The sequence below is a fragment of the Lygodium microphyllum genome, chromosome 4 (assembly GCF_053477565.2).
Source record: "Lygodium microphyllum isolate KBCC chromosome 4, Lygodium_microphyllum_v1.1.10, whole genome shotgun sequence".
In the NCBI taxonomy this organism is placed as follows: domain Eukaryota; kingdom Viridiplantae; phylum Streptophyta; class Polypodiopsida; order Schizaeales; family Lygodiaceae; genus Lygodium; species Lygodium microphyllum.
This window is the reverse complement of record NC_141138.1, coordinates 49,644,672-49,659,593: the sequence shown is the minus strand read 5'-3', so window position 1 is coordinate 49,659,593 and position 14,922 is coordinate 49,644,672. Positions and strand designations below refer to the sequence as shown.

Genomic DNA, 14,922 nt, shown 5'->3' with positions numbered 1-14,922 from the left:
TGGTAATGATGGCTTAGGTGTTGAGTGGCAGTAAAGAAGGTAGCTCTAATACCATTGTTAGGTCAATACTCAGCTACACAGGTACACATATACACTCAGTGTGAAGAGTGAATAGCAAGATAGAAGCGAGTGCTAAAATGTCACATCCACAAATGTTTGAATGATAGACTGAAAGTAGAATGCCTAAGGTACTATAGTACCACACTTGAGGTGGGTGCTCATACAGGGAGAAAACAGAACACTAAGTGTAACATCCCATGCCCTAGGATCTATGATGTCCATTTTTGGCATGAGTACTTTACGGCACCTTCAATAGCTCCTTACAATCGTCTTCTTGCTCCGACTAGTGGCTTGGTTCATCCATTCCCAATTGGATATATTTGGTGTGACCCATTCAAGGTTTCTCCACACCCTTTGGCTTGTTCTTGGAACCCTATAATTAGGTTCTCATCTAGAGAGGAGGTCATGGTGCTCAACTGGTTCTCTTGATCAATGGACCTCATTGACATTGGCCAATTCCAATTGTCCACTTGGAAGAGGCTGCAAAAAAGAAGAGAAGGTGCAGAAACAGCAAGAGAGGTGGGCTGGAAAAGATGATAGGAAACGGAAGAGAAAAGGGGCTGGCTAAGATGGAGAAAGCAGGCTGAGATGGAGGTGGGAAAGGGGCAAGGAGTGCACAACTGGTGTGAGCAAGGCAAAGCTTGAGAACATCCTAGAGGGTGATAGGTGGGTGAAGGAACCATGCAGGAAGCATGCTGATAGCACAAATGCATGGATGGGCAGAAATGAGGGGAGAGGAAGAGGCTAAGGAGCACTTGTTGGTGGAAAGGGAGTTGCAATGTGGAAGGAAAGGGAAAAACCAAGGAACTGAAGCTCGAGATGAGGGACTGGCAATGGCAATGATGACATGTTGGAGGGTAGGCAAGTTGTGAAGAGATGCTCTAAACATAGAAAATAGAAAACCAATCGTACGACAATGCACAAATTGATAACACAGAACATAGGGTTCGAGTAACTTAGAGACGTTAAACACAATGAATAATGAAGTGATTGACTATTGAATATACAATGCTCAAGTAGCGAAAACACTATGCAATGAATTTGAACCTCAAACTCTCATAACTCTGGGATCAAGAAAAAGGTTATGAGGTGAAGAGTGTGCCGTACACTGAAATGGATCGCGAAATGAAGCAAGGCAGCCTCCATGTGTCAAACACCAACAAACGTAGCTAGAGAGGCTAAATCTAATGCAAACAAGCAGTGAGGAGAGAGAAAGACTAAAAACAGAGGTACTTGAGGAGAGACAAAAACTGGGCGACAACTAGAAATATTTGTCTTTTCGGTCACCCTTTGAGTGGTCAATTACGAATCCACCATATTTGTGGCATTGCCCATAGCAGTTTCCAACAACAATTTATCCCTATTCTTGCATGCTGGCTTTGCTCGACTTGCTTGCTCATTTGTCGTATTGCTCATCTCTCCACATATTCTCCATATGATTATCACACACACACACCCTTAGGTAATCCATAAGCACTTTCCCTAGTAGTGTATGAGATTGTTTTACTCATTTTATGAAGGTAGTGGGGCTATTCATCCTTACTTCCAATACTTCGAGATGACTCAATGGGATGAATGCTGATTTGAAACCCTCACTTAATGCTAAATCTTGTGCCAAGTTAAACCTAAGATCTTTTTTTTTTAAATCCATTATTGATTCCATCTACCTTTGCAAGACTGATAGGCCTCTGGTCACTCGATAGGTACCCTTGGTCTGATGCCTTGGCCTTTCTAGGGTGATCACTTAGGCTCCTCTAGTACGATAACCATCGCCTCTATAGTCTTGGTAGGTCATTGCATAGCCGATGTGCACCCTTTGCCTGATGCCCTAGCTGCTTTTGGGGTGGGATTCCTTGGGATAATAGAAAATAAATACGGGCTTATTTCTAATGGCTCAATTTTGGGCCTAAGAGAGGGTGTTGAGCTAAAATTGCATTAGCCTAACTTAAAGAGCTCCAAAATATACTTAATTAATAAAGAAACCTTATTATTTTACAAAGAAACATGATCCTAGAGAGCTACTACGTCCCACATGCCAAACACTAATTTGGGTGACCCAAACTTTCTATACACAGGCATATAGCCCATCACTCTTCTTCGATATTGTTTTTTAAGATTTTAAGAGTCATATTTTTACTGCCCATACCTTGTTCATGAAGGACATTGCAGTCAGACCTCCTTGCAATATGGTATCATCTAGCACCTGATTTCTACCTTCGTGTCCATCTATGAGCTGTCACCTATATCCTGGAGCTATCACCTACATCTAGTTGTTGTCATCTAGTACCTTGGAGCTGTTGCCTACTGTCTGAATCTTACGTTTGATGCCGACGTCATCATCTAGAGTTGTCACTAGCAATTGGCATTGTTGCCGTCATCTAGTTCTTGGGTTTGCTGAGTTTCTCTCTTCTCATGTTGTCGCCTACACTTCCTAGCCATCTATGAGATAAATACGCACAAATGCATGTTTACATGCACAAAATGGCAATGCATGGGGTAATGCAAAGGAAGATGCAGGTTTTCATGCTCATGCAAAATGCAACGCAATGGTGCTACTTGGACAGTGTCCTCACAAGGGAATTGTTTGCTTGCCCAAGTGCCCTTTTACAATCATGTCGTCTTGATAATGCAAATGAAGTTACAAATGTCCATAATGTATAATACAAAGTAAATCAATATTTGAGAGTGAAAAAAACTGTAAGTATCATCATTGTCACTATCAAAAGAAGGAAATCCCTCCCTCTCAAATTGGAAGGAGAAGTAAAAGAAAAGCACCCTCTCCTCGTCAATCTGAAGAAGTAGAGGAGGGTGTACCCAAGCCGATCTGTGATACAAGGTACTATAGAAGTGACTTGTTGACCACCTTGGTTAAAATATCTACAAAATTGTCACTGGAAAGCATAAACTCTAGCCGAACAGTATATAGCTCAACCTGCTCTCTAGTTAAGTGAAAATGAACTGTCACATATTTGAGGGGTGATGATCAAATTGCCTGCAAGGGCAATGGCGCTCTGGTTGTCATGGTAGACAACTGTAGGTGTCTCACAAGGAAATTAAAGTGTGGCCAGCAAGTTTCTGAGAGAAATGGCCTTAGTGGTACCATGGAAGAGAGCTCGATTCTTTGCCTCATTCGTGGAAGGCGCCACCATCTCATGCTTATGACTAGCCTAATAGATGGGTGTTGTGCCACCTAAGGTGTAGAGGCAATTGCCATGGGAACGTCAGGTATGAGAATCTCCTACCCAATTAGAATCAATGTACCCTTGCAAGCATAAAGCATGACTTTAAGTTAGTCCATAATTATAGGTACATCTTAAATATCTTAACACACGAAGATAAGTAATCCAATGAGACATTCTACATGCATGAAAACACTAACTAAGCAAATTGATTGAGTATGCAAATCTGGCCTAGTATGAATCAACCAAAGTAGTTTTCCTACAATAGAGCAATAGGTGTGAGCATCAAAAGGTTGACCCAAGGTATCCTTATACAAATGGACAATGAGATCCAAAGGCTGGGTCACTGTCCGTGTCTGATCAGTGCAATATTGTTCCACCAGTTGTAGGGCTTACTTCTGTTGTGATAGAAAGATACTTCCTTAGGATCAAACAATCTCTATCCCCAAGAAATAAGATAACAAACTCAAGCAGTCATCCCAAACATAGTGCAAAGATTTGCCTTAATTTTGCCACTACTACAGAATCCGGGTCAATGAAAACTATATCATCAACATACAGCAGGATGTAGCTAGCTGACCCCTACACTAGCGGTGCGCATATATAGATTTGGATCATTAAGGGATAGAATGGTATCCATGAGTGCGTAAAAACTCGTCCATGTTGTAGTACCAAGACCTTGGTACTTTCTTTAGCCCATAAAGAGCTTTCCGCAAGTGAAATACCTTATCGTTCTAGTTAGCAGAAGAGAAGGAGGCTGCTCCGCATAGAATTCCTCCTCTAAATAACTATTTAGAAAGCCACTTTTTGAGGGCCATCTGATAGATTGGCCAACCTTAGTGAGCGACAAGCGCAACCAACAAACGAAATGATATTAACCAAGTGGTAGGTACAAGGTTTCTTCATAGTCAATGCCGTGCTTTTATACCTAAAACCTTGCACTACAAGGTGAGCCTTATATTTAGCTAAAGTACCGTCAGTCTTTAGCTTGGTCCTAAAAATCCATTTTGTCCCGATAAGTGGCTTGTGACAAGGATTATCCATCAAGGTCCAAGTCCCAATTCAATCAATACTATCCAATTTCTTCTCCATGGCCTTACGCCACAGAGGATCCTACAGAGCCTCTTGCCAAATGTCCGAGTCGGAATGTACAATGTAATCAACTGTAAACAACGATGCATATGAAGCTTGAGGGGCAAGCCGAGCAAACCTTCTAGGGCCCTTCAGAGTGGAATCCGATGGAAGGATCCCCGAATCCCACATAGTGTGCCAGTACCAGCGAGGTTACAGGTCTTGCCGAGGTGGCTTGGGAGTTGAAGTGTCTACACGAGGGTCAGGAGTGAGCAATAAACTCGGCTCAAAAGACACGATATCATATGATATAAGCAAATGTGAGGACCCAGAGTCGGGTGCAGAAGATTGCACAATGTCCCTCTCATCAAAGACATCATATGATATAAGCAAATGTGAGGACTCAGAGTTGGGTGCAAAAGATTGCACAATGTCCCTCTCATCAAAGACATCATCCCTCCCAACAATCACCTTCTTCATCCGAGGATCGAACAAATGGTAGCCTTTTACTTCGAAAGAATAGCCTACAAAGAACAAGAGATCTACTGGAGGGGTAACCTTTTCTATCTTGTCATCCGGAGTGTGCGTATAAGCACAACTACCAAAGACTGAAGTGAGAAACAACATGCTGAGAGCCAAAACATACCTTGTACGAAGTCTTTTTAGGGACCGCGTTGTCAGGATGTACATCGAAGTGTTAACAGCCTCAACCTAAAGACACTGAGGGAGTTCTACTATGAATAGCATAGAGCATGCCATATTCATGACTATGCAGTTCCTACGCTTTACAACTCCATTCTATGCTGGGAAGTTGCTAGTGGTGAGCTGACGTGCAATGCCCTGCTCCTATAGAAACTCAAAGAACTCGTGGGAGGTAAACTCGCCACCAAAATCACTTCTCATAGTACCCATACAACAACCAATTCGGTTATAAACCAACAATATCCAAGCACTGAAATAAATGAAGGCATCTGAGTTGTGCTTGAGAAAATACACCCACATGTATGTAGAGAAATCATCCACTATCAAAAAGAAGTATGATGCACAATTCAAGGCGACAATGGATGTGGGACCAAAAAGGTCTACATGAATGAACCTATGGGGTTCTTCAGTATGGGCGGTAGACTTTTGAGAAAAGGGTGTACGATGCTACTTACCTAGCTAATATGCTTTACAAACCTCTCGAGATAGTTTTAGGCATGGAAGGCCCTCAACTATCCCCTGACGCAACAGCTCATAAAGAGAGTCTTAGCCAAGATGTCCTCAGCGAAAATGCCAAAGATGCTCAAAGTCATCCGCAGTCGACTTGGTAAGAAAATGGGTCATATGGTAAAAGCCATTAGATTGTGCCTTGTTGTGAGCAATCAGTAAACGAGTCTAAGAGTCTAGGACCTTAACTGTGGTCATGGTAAGAAAAATGCTTGCCCCAACTAGCAAAGTTGTTGAACAGACAACAAGATCACCCCAAGTTGGGGGACATGATAGACATCATCCAGTGAAGCCAGATTTGGACACTAGTCAATGGGAAAACTAATACAACCTTGGATCTTAATCTAGCCCAAGGAGTTATTTCATACACGGACTCTCTCGGTTGTTGCAGTGGCTTGGGAAACGAAAGTGTCCTCTATAGGAGTCATGTGATGAGTGGCTTTACTGTCCACAAGCCAATTTGGTGCTAATGTGCTCGGCTGTGATAACGAGTGGGTCTCTACAGTCACTTGGTCGGGAGGCAACTCGCACATGTGAACGAGACTTGCATCCGATATCTCTAAGGCGACGATGTGGGCCTTTGCAGACAATTAGACAAACCCTCTAGAGTTTAGTAGTTCGCCAACTGTGATGGCTGACTGGTGGTAGTGTAGGTCTTGTCTTGCCACTGCGCTGCTAGGGGTTGCCACCACCCTGTTTCACCTACTGGGGATTAGTCGATTGGGGTATAGGGATTTGATTCTTAGATGTTGGTTGTGTGCCTCTTCTATTTAAATCTACACTCTTCATCATAATGGCTAACCTTATGACAATTTTGACAATTTCTATTCTTCTTAGGTACATTCTACCATTCAAGTTTGAAAGTGGATTAGATAGTTCCTTGGGATTCACTAGGCTTGTTTTAATTTTGATTTTGATTTGAATTTCCTTTTTCCTTGATGTGTTGTTTCTTGTGAGAAGATGCAACGAGAGCTCCCTCTATCAAGGACGTGTTATGAAATTGATCAAACAATTGCGCTTTATGCAAGAGTTGACACTTCAACTCATAAAATGTGGGCATCTAAGGCTAGACTTAGAAGCCCCAATGATCAAGAACTCAACAAGAAGATGCCAATACTCAACCAACTTGACTTTCAAGTCATCCTTATTTGTGATTTTAAAGTTTTGGAGTTCATGATCCAAATTGATGCGATAGGTCCTATCCTTAGCTACACAGCAGTCGGTCAAGTGTACCCAACGCTCGAATGCCAAGTCGAAATACTAAAGCTAAGAGTGAAATTTAGGCAATAAGCCCTACATAAGCTCGACAATAGCAAAGACGTTGGAAGCGTTCCATGAGCGAAGGACCTCGTATGGAACAAGTGCAAGATCAGATTGGGTTCCAACCCTTGCACTAAATCCCATAGGTTCTGAGAATCTAGGACATGCCTCATCAAGTTTGACCAAGTAGTGTAGTTTGACTTGTTAAAACGAGGCTTGTCATTAAAAGCATGCTTGGTGGATGAGGAGCGAGAATCATGAGGTGTCTGTGGAGGTGGATAGATGGGCAAGGGTGGAAGATAAGATGGTGGTGGTGGTGGGGGTGGATAAGGAGAAGGGGGTAATGGTGGATTGGCAAAAATAGGTTGCTGATGTCTAATGAGTGCCGATTGATGTAGAGATACCAAAACTACCATAATTCCATATGGTATGGAAGGTGGGTCGGCTAGGGCACAATTTAGTGACTGGATAGTCCGCTAGGTAAAGCCAGAGGCAAATTCCGGTACCAAATGATCCACACTCGAGTATGTTTGGGATGCATTCCCAGAGTGGTAACCCAAAAGTGTGTGTGTGGGAGGTCGAGGCTCCGTCATAGGTATACCACTCGGAAATGGGTATCTAGATGTCCTAAATGCTATGCCTAAGTGTGCACAACCCCCTGGTGTGGTGCGGGGTGGTAAATGTGGTGCACTTAATGGAAGTGGAAAGGTAGGTGCCTCAAAAGATGAGGGAAGGATAGGTGGAAGCCCAAATGGAGTAGTGATAGATGTTGTGGGAAACATTATTGGTTCCTTTTGTCGATTAAATGCATTGAATGAAGATGCACCTACTCCAAATTAGCCATGAAAAATAAAATCATTTGAAGGAAAAGAAGGGAAAGAATACTTACAAGTTCTTCTTTCAACTTCTTACCTAGTTTTGAGTTCATAAACAAATACCTATAAAGGTTGTTTTGAAGAGTTACTTTTTTACGAGCATCCCTTGATCCAACAAAAAATACTGAATTAGTTGACATAGCATCTAACATAATAGGGTTCATACCTAGTAGTGGAGAAAAGAAGTATCGTGGAAGGGGATTGTAATCCAAGCGTGGTTCCACTTGTGGATGGCCAATCCTTAGTGGAGATTCCAAAGGTCTTGCAAGATCATTAGTTTTGTGCACTGAATCTAAAGGAGATAACTCAAGCTTACCTTCAACCTCTTGCTAAGCCCTATGCATAAGAATGAGATCATACTTGGTGGCAGAAATCTAATATGATCTTTGGACTCCATGGTAGTTCTCCACCAATATCAAATTAGTCAATAGCAACTTGGACGGCCCACTCCTAATTATTTCTGTCCATGTTTAGTTGTGGAGACTAGAGCGATGGTATGAGTGTGTTCAAAGTCATGTGATCCTTGAATTGTACTTGCTTTTGTGGATGAGCTTTCCGATCAAAGGCCAAGGTTTCTGAGCGAGTACCTAGCTCTGATACCATGTGAAGAAATGCTCTAAATATAGAAAACAAAAAACCAATCATACGACAAAGCACAAATTGATAACACAAAACACAATTAGAATTAGGGACTCGGAGATAGGTAAACACAATGAATAATGAAGTGAATGACTATTGAATATACAATGTTTATGCAACAAACACACTATGCAGCAAATATTGAACCTCAAACTCTCATGTCTAGGATCAAGGCATAGGCTATGAACTGGAGAGTGTTTTGTGTCTAAAATGGATCTTGAAATGCAGTAGAGCGGCCTCTATGTCGAACACCAACAAATGGAGCTAGAGAGATTGGATCTGACGTAGACAGCCAGTGAGGAGAGTGTAGGCAACAACTGGAGGAGAGAGAAACTCGGCAAGCGCAAGAACTAGATGATGGCGACAATGTTAGAGTGATGGTGACAACTCAGATGATGACGTCAGCATTAAACGCAAGGTCAGACTATAGATGATAGCTCCAGGGTACCAAGCGACAGCTCCTAGATGCAGACAGCAGCTCACAAGTGGAGATGAAGGCTGGAATCAAGCACTAGATGATAGCATACAACAAGGGGAAGGTTTGACCACGATGTCCTCCGCAAATGGGGTGTGGACAGCAAAGATACGGCTCTTGAAACGTGCAAAAACGAGATTGAAGGAGAGTGGTAGGTTGCATACCTATTTATAGAGTGTTTGGGTCACCCAAACTAGGGTTTGGCATGTGGGGCATAGTAACTCTCTAGGATCACATTTCTTTTTAAAGTATTAAGGTTTCTTCATTAATTAAGCCTGGTTTGGGGATACTTAAATCAGGCTAATGCAATTTTAGCTCAACACAAGTGGGTTGAAGGAAATAGGTAGGAGGGATGATGGTGTAGAGACATGGAGGGGCTAAATCCAAGGACGAAGAACAGGCTAAGAGCATATGTATATGGGGAGGGACTAGCAATGGCGGAAGAGGAAAGGCTAAGGATCTGAGAGAAGAGATGGCCCTAGTGATGGCAGTAATGGCGGGCCCTTGTTTCAGTTTGCCAGTCTTTTACTGGTGTAGCTTGCTTGCTTTATTTTCAGTTTTTTGTAAGTTGCTAAGTCTTATTTTCATGTAGCAATATTGAGGTATTCGAGGTCTAGTGAATGTGGAGCAGAAACAAACATATACTTCCTTTTTATATAGATGAAGGGTTCCAACATGCATCGGGATCATCCTCTGTGTCAACATCAAAGTCTGGAATAAAGCTTGGGACGCTCATGCGCAAAGCAGCTGTAGCAGCATCTCTTGCAGCAAAGCAAGCATATGTGGCAGCCTCAACAGGTGTAAGGGTTGAGACTGATCCAGTTCCATTACGTTGCTGTTTGATGTCTCTCACTTTACCATGGGATGCTCTTGCTTATGATCTTTTGTTCAAGGTAGTACATTCGCTTCTCATCTTGCAGATGTGATTATAGTTTTTTGTGATTGAATTCGGAGTTGACACTTACTGATGGACTTGCAGGGAATTTCAAATGATGAAAAATGATTGGGGGTCTCACTTTGGGTTTTAAAGTAAATCTCATGCTGTGTTCTATGTATATTTCTTGCACCTTCGTCTAAATTTGTCATTCATTTCTGCAGAAAATTTCTTCGCAATGTTTTTCTGTACTAAATTACTTGAGTTCAAACTGTATGCATTCACTGATTAGAATTCGTAAATCTTATGACAGGTTTACAGTATGATGAGTTTGTGATAACATTCTGCAGGTGAGTGAGAATATAGGACTGCTGCTTTTATCTGTTCACTGATATTGATTGAACTTGTGTTGATTAAATTGGACATGTAGTGGAAGTGGAAAAAGTTCTTCTTATGTATGCTACGTTTGTGATACTTTTCTTGAGGCAACTGAAGTACGATACCACTTTATCTATTAATGGATATTGTGGGATGAAAACTAGTGCTTTTATAGGGTAGGGCCTAGATGGTAAGATGCTGCCATTGAAGATTCATTTAAGAAAATGCCTGGTAGTGTACTACATTATGATTTATTTTGCATGCCATGCAAATGAATTTCCTGTGTTGTCTTTTTGATAACATCTTGGAGAAAATCCCCTGAGGTAAAATATTAAGTACAAAGAACCATGTGGAGAGTAGCTAAGTACATCATAAATGCAATGCTTGTGTGAACAAGCAATCTGGTGGGCTACAATACCAGACCATCTGAGTGCCTATGGAGAAAAGGTGTTGGAATCCAAGGTCCAGAAGAAGGCATCTCTCCTTCTCATCCTCTCAAAGTCACCATGCAGCCTCTCCCATCTCCAGCAAATAGTATGGATGATCTCTATCCCAATCCTTAAGAGAGTCTTTGCAGCCAGAGACATCCTGAAGATCTATAGCATGGCTGCACCTCGCAGTCCAAATGTAATAAGCAGTATTACTAGAAAATAGCTCCGATATATGACAGTGTCTTTGGGTCACCATGCCTGCAAGTAATGTGGAGTGGGGATCATGCTTAGATGTTGAACAAGTTGAGAAAGGAGTGGCTCTTCTGAAAATCCTCAAATCCACATGAAGTTCCATCTTGAGGGCTCTCCTTTATACCTTCTGAAAATCTCTATTGTGCCATGAAGTTCTATCTTGAGGGCTCTCCTTTATACCTTCTAGGCTCTAGGACAGCCCCATAAGCAATGTATTTGGGTCTCCTAGCTTACCATGTCTCACATTTGCCATTGGGGCACTGCTATATTCAAGCCATGCATCAACTGAATAGCCACAGGAAGAGGGATATCCTCCAATGCCTAAAGCTCTCATCTAGCCTCCTCTGAAATTCTGAAAAGAAATGATGAGTTTCCTTTTTCAATTACAAGCTTAGGGATGGTAAGTCTCAATATGAATGGTACTAGAGTAGATTTATAATTGAAACTCTTCTATATGACTGACTGAAGGTGTTATGCATCATCACACACAAACATTGACATAGGTGCTAATATCTCAAGTCATAGATCAACCACATGATGGACAACACCACCCATTCATATCATAGAAGCCACCTATCATAGTAGCAAGCCCCTTATATGATCAATATGACCATGAATTTCAGATTCCCAATGAAACAGAATGCCAGTTGTAGTATGCTAGATGTAGCAAATCTGAATCCAATGCAAGAAATGCAACAATGAGTATTCCACGGTTAAGTGAATCAACCTGAGGCATTCATCCCATTTCCCATGTAGTTAGTAGCCCTCACGAAAATGGCCACAAGCAGTCTTGCATCACTGCACTATGTTGCTAGTAGGGGTGCCTCTAATATGAACTCTCCAAAGGATAAACTTGATACAAGATTATAGGCTTTTGTTTAGTAACAATCTATGGCCACTTTGTACTGCCATCTCTCCACAGTTCATTAGTAGCAAGAAATAACCAATCTTTTGCCTTTAACTGTCTTCAGATATGTTTCCGATGTTGAAGACTATAGAAAATCATTAGGGTTGATGGAAACCCAATCTTGCCAAGGTGGAATGTGCTCTGATCTAGAGGACGATCTCCTCCCAAGCAGCCCTCTTTCCTTCTCTAATGATCTCTATGCGTTTGTGCCTCCTATTCTCCATGGTCTCCACCATATTGAAGCCCTCGCCTACTATCGTGGGGTAGTGACTAAGGGTAGGCTAGAACTCTTGCCTATCTCATTGCCATTTCGGGCTTGTAATGGAGTATGTTAAAGCTTCCAATGTAGACTGACAATAATTTAACCAAAGTTGAATAGCAAACAAATAAATTGAGATGAACACCAAAGAATTCTAGAAGGAAAAAGACAAGAGAGCACAACACAGCGTTCTGTACAATCTCCCCCCATGCACCTCCCTCATGCATGCATGTAATGTATTCCAAAATATTTTTGTGCTCAAAATAGGATAGTGCATCCAATTTAGGATCTTTTAGTGCCTTCAATATGAATGGCCTTATGTTTCCTAATATGTAAATTAAATCTTAGAATAGTCTTGTGCACAGGTGCAGCAATGAATTAGAATAGTCTTGTGCATAGGCGCAGCCTTGTCTAAATTAAATTTTAGAATAATCTTGTACATAGGTATGCCTAGCATAATGTGATCAGTGCTACATGTATTCACAAGCAACAAGTCACTATTGTGCAGTGAATAGTAAAATTAAAAATTCATGATATAGATCCAATAATTATATCCACTTATTTTCAGAAAAAATCAAGCCAAATTAATTATGATAACATAAGTACGTCATCCACTCTTATAGAGACCCAGATGATTCTTCATGGGACCAAAAATCTTGCTTTCTTGGAATCCACAACTCTGTTACACAAATGCAAACTCTTGCTCGAATCTCTCTCTCCCACTGTTGTGCCCAATAAGTACAACTTACAACTTATCTTGGCAATAGCTTTCCATAGCATCAAGATATCCTCTTTGTTGAGAGTCGGTGCTCTTGCAGCATTATGGGAAAATCCATTGATTCTCCCACTAGTGTTCTATGCAGATCTTGTCTCGTGAGGCCATGAGAATTAAGCCACATCTAGAGAATCATGCACCAAAGCCTCATACCTTCCATGAGAGGATTCTAATGGGGAGAATCTTGGCCTTTGGGTTAGCATAGCTCAACATTCCACGCCTATCTCCACTATGTTCCAGTTTAAAATCTTTCTGGCCTCCTCTTTGTGATCTCGGTTTGGGAAACACAAAATATAAAATCTTTCTAGCCTCTAAATCCAGTGAATCATCCTAAGATAAAGTTTGCAAGGCTATATCCTCGAGGGTATGTATAGAGGCTTGGGAAGTAGGCACTACCCTTCTCTTTGCAATCTACTTTGCTTCATGCAAGGGAGGAAAATCCTCTAGATCCAATGAATCACGCCAAGGTAAAATTCGGGAGTTGTATCCTCTAGGGTGTGTGTAGGGGCTCAAGAAGCAAGTATCTCAGCTAGGCGGTCTGGATTGCCTACACAACTTGAGCTGCATGTGCATCATCAATGCATTGTGGATCAGCCACCTCTGGTGTAGGGGGCAAGGGTACCACTGGTAGCTAGCTTCTAGGAAGCCAGTGACATGGGTGGCTTTTCTTGATGGGGCACTGCTGGAGCCACTAACATAGGTGGTTGAGGAGCTAATAATTGTCTTGGCTTGGGCAGCAAATCTGAAGTCTGTAACTACTCTCCACGTCAGCCTTGTTTGGACAGCAGCCAGTTTACTCACAGTTTGGTATACATAAAGGTCTCTCTTATATGGAAAGTGCTTTCCTATTGTATCGGAGCTACATGGACATGATTACTATCATCCTTGGCTTGGATTCGGTCCATTTATCCTTGGTTTTGAGGACAAAACCATCTTAGGACGGGATGGTTTGTCATGAAAGAAAAAATACTTTGATACTTTTGTAATTTGGAATCATGTTGATTCCATACCTTGTAATTTCCAGCCCTTGTAAATTCAGCCCTACCTATGTAAATGTGCCCTTAACTTTGGAGATGAGGAGTTAGGATAAAGAAGGAAAGAGGCTAAGATTCAACCAGGAAAAGAAATCTAACTAAACTGAAATAGACATAAAAAACAAAAAACTATTGGACCAAGACATCTTGCCAACCTATGTTACTTCAGACCTCCCTATCCCTATCTTTCACCGTGCTATATTTTCTCTCTTTCTCTCTGTCATGGTTTCCACTTTTTCCTATTATCCCGCCATCTTTGGCACTCTCTCTCAGTCCTCATGCAAGGCTGAGGTTTGCTACCTCCCTTGTCCTTAAAAGAGGTTTGTCATCGATGTGTCCTAGGATAATTTACTACAAGATGCTGATTGGACATCCACTTTGAAACCATGTTAGCAAAGGTGCTATCTCTTTGAATAATGTGGCCGAATGTAGTGCTGATCTCAGACCAAAGAGCTTGTTGGGGCATGGGATAAGTGTGAAGAATTCCTAGCCTTTGACCCATGTGTCAAAGCAAGCCATTGATCATCAGATATTGAGCAGGCTAGTAACAACTGTTGCCTCCAACTTCTTAAGTGAGCTAAACCGAAATGTGAAGGAACCCTTTCCCAAGGGTACTACACTCATTACAAGTGAACAATGCTCGGCACCCATCACGTCGCATGCTCCCCCGCTCCGTCGGATCGCGCCCACCCCCTAGATCGTTTGTGCCCCCTCGCTCCATTTGATCGCTCCCTCCTACCCTGTCTGATCGCACCCTCCAATTTGCTGCCCGTCTCCCCCATCTGTCCACCCCGCCTAGCCGTTTTCTTCCTCACCTGGCCGCCCAGTCGTGACTACCTCCCCCCCCCCCCCCCCCCTGTGGCCGTTTCCCCTCCACGTGCCCGCCTTGGAGAGATCCCCCCCCCCCCCCCCCCGCCCCCCGTGGCCGTTTCCCCTCCACGTGCCCGCCTTGGAGAGATCCCCCCCCCCCCCGCACTCTGCCTCCGTCTGCAGCCTCAAATCCCGCGATGTGTCAAAACAGCAGCGGTCTCCCTCCCCCCCTCGCCATTGATCCCCCACTTTTCAAGTTGCTCCCTCAATCTACAGCTTCCCCCCCCTTAGGTAGCACCGCGACGTGATTGGTAGTTCTCGTAGAAGGGACACACAATGGAAACCTCTAACCAGACGCCGGCACACTCAACGAGTGCTCGCCAATCAAACACCTTGCGCGTCATCCTCTCTGAGGAACAACTCTTAGCCCTTCG

The 14,922-nt window shown here is 42.6% G+C and overlaps 1 protein-coding gene across 1 annotated transcript in view; it reads left to right on the top strand.

Moving 5' to 3' along the window:
• The window catches only part of LOC148037017 (uncharacterized), a 167,790-nt gene that overhangs the window by 140,533 nt on the left and 12,335 nt on the right, over positions 1-14,922 (top strand). Inside the window, exons 12-14 of the mRNA XM_087675957.1 lie at positions 9,429-9,661; positions 9,748-9,820; positions 9,956-9,992. Coding sequence (XP_087532083.1) covers positions 9,429-9,661; positions 9,748-9,771 — 257 coding nt within the window. The 3' untranslated portion in view covers positions 9,772-9,820; positions 9,956-9,992. The remainder of the gene's footprint in view (positions 1-9,428; positions 9,662-9,747; positions 9,821-9,955; positions 9,993-14,922) is intronic.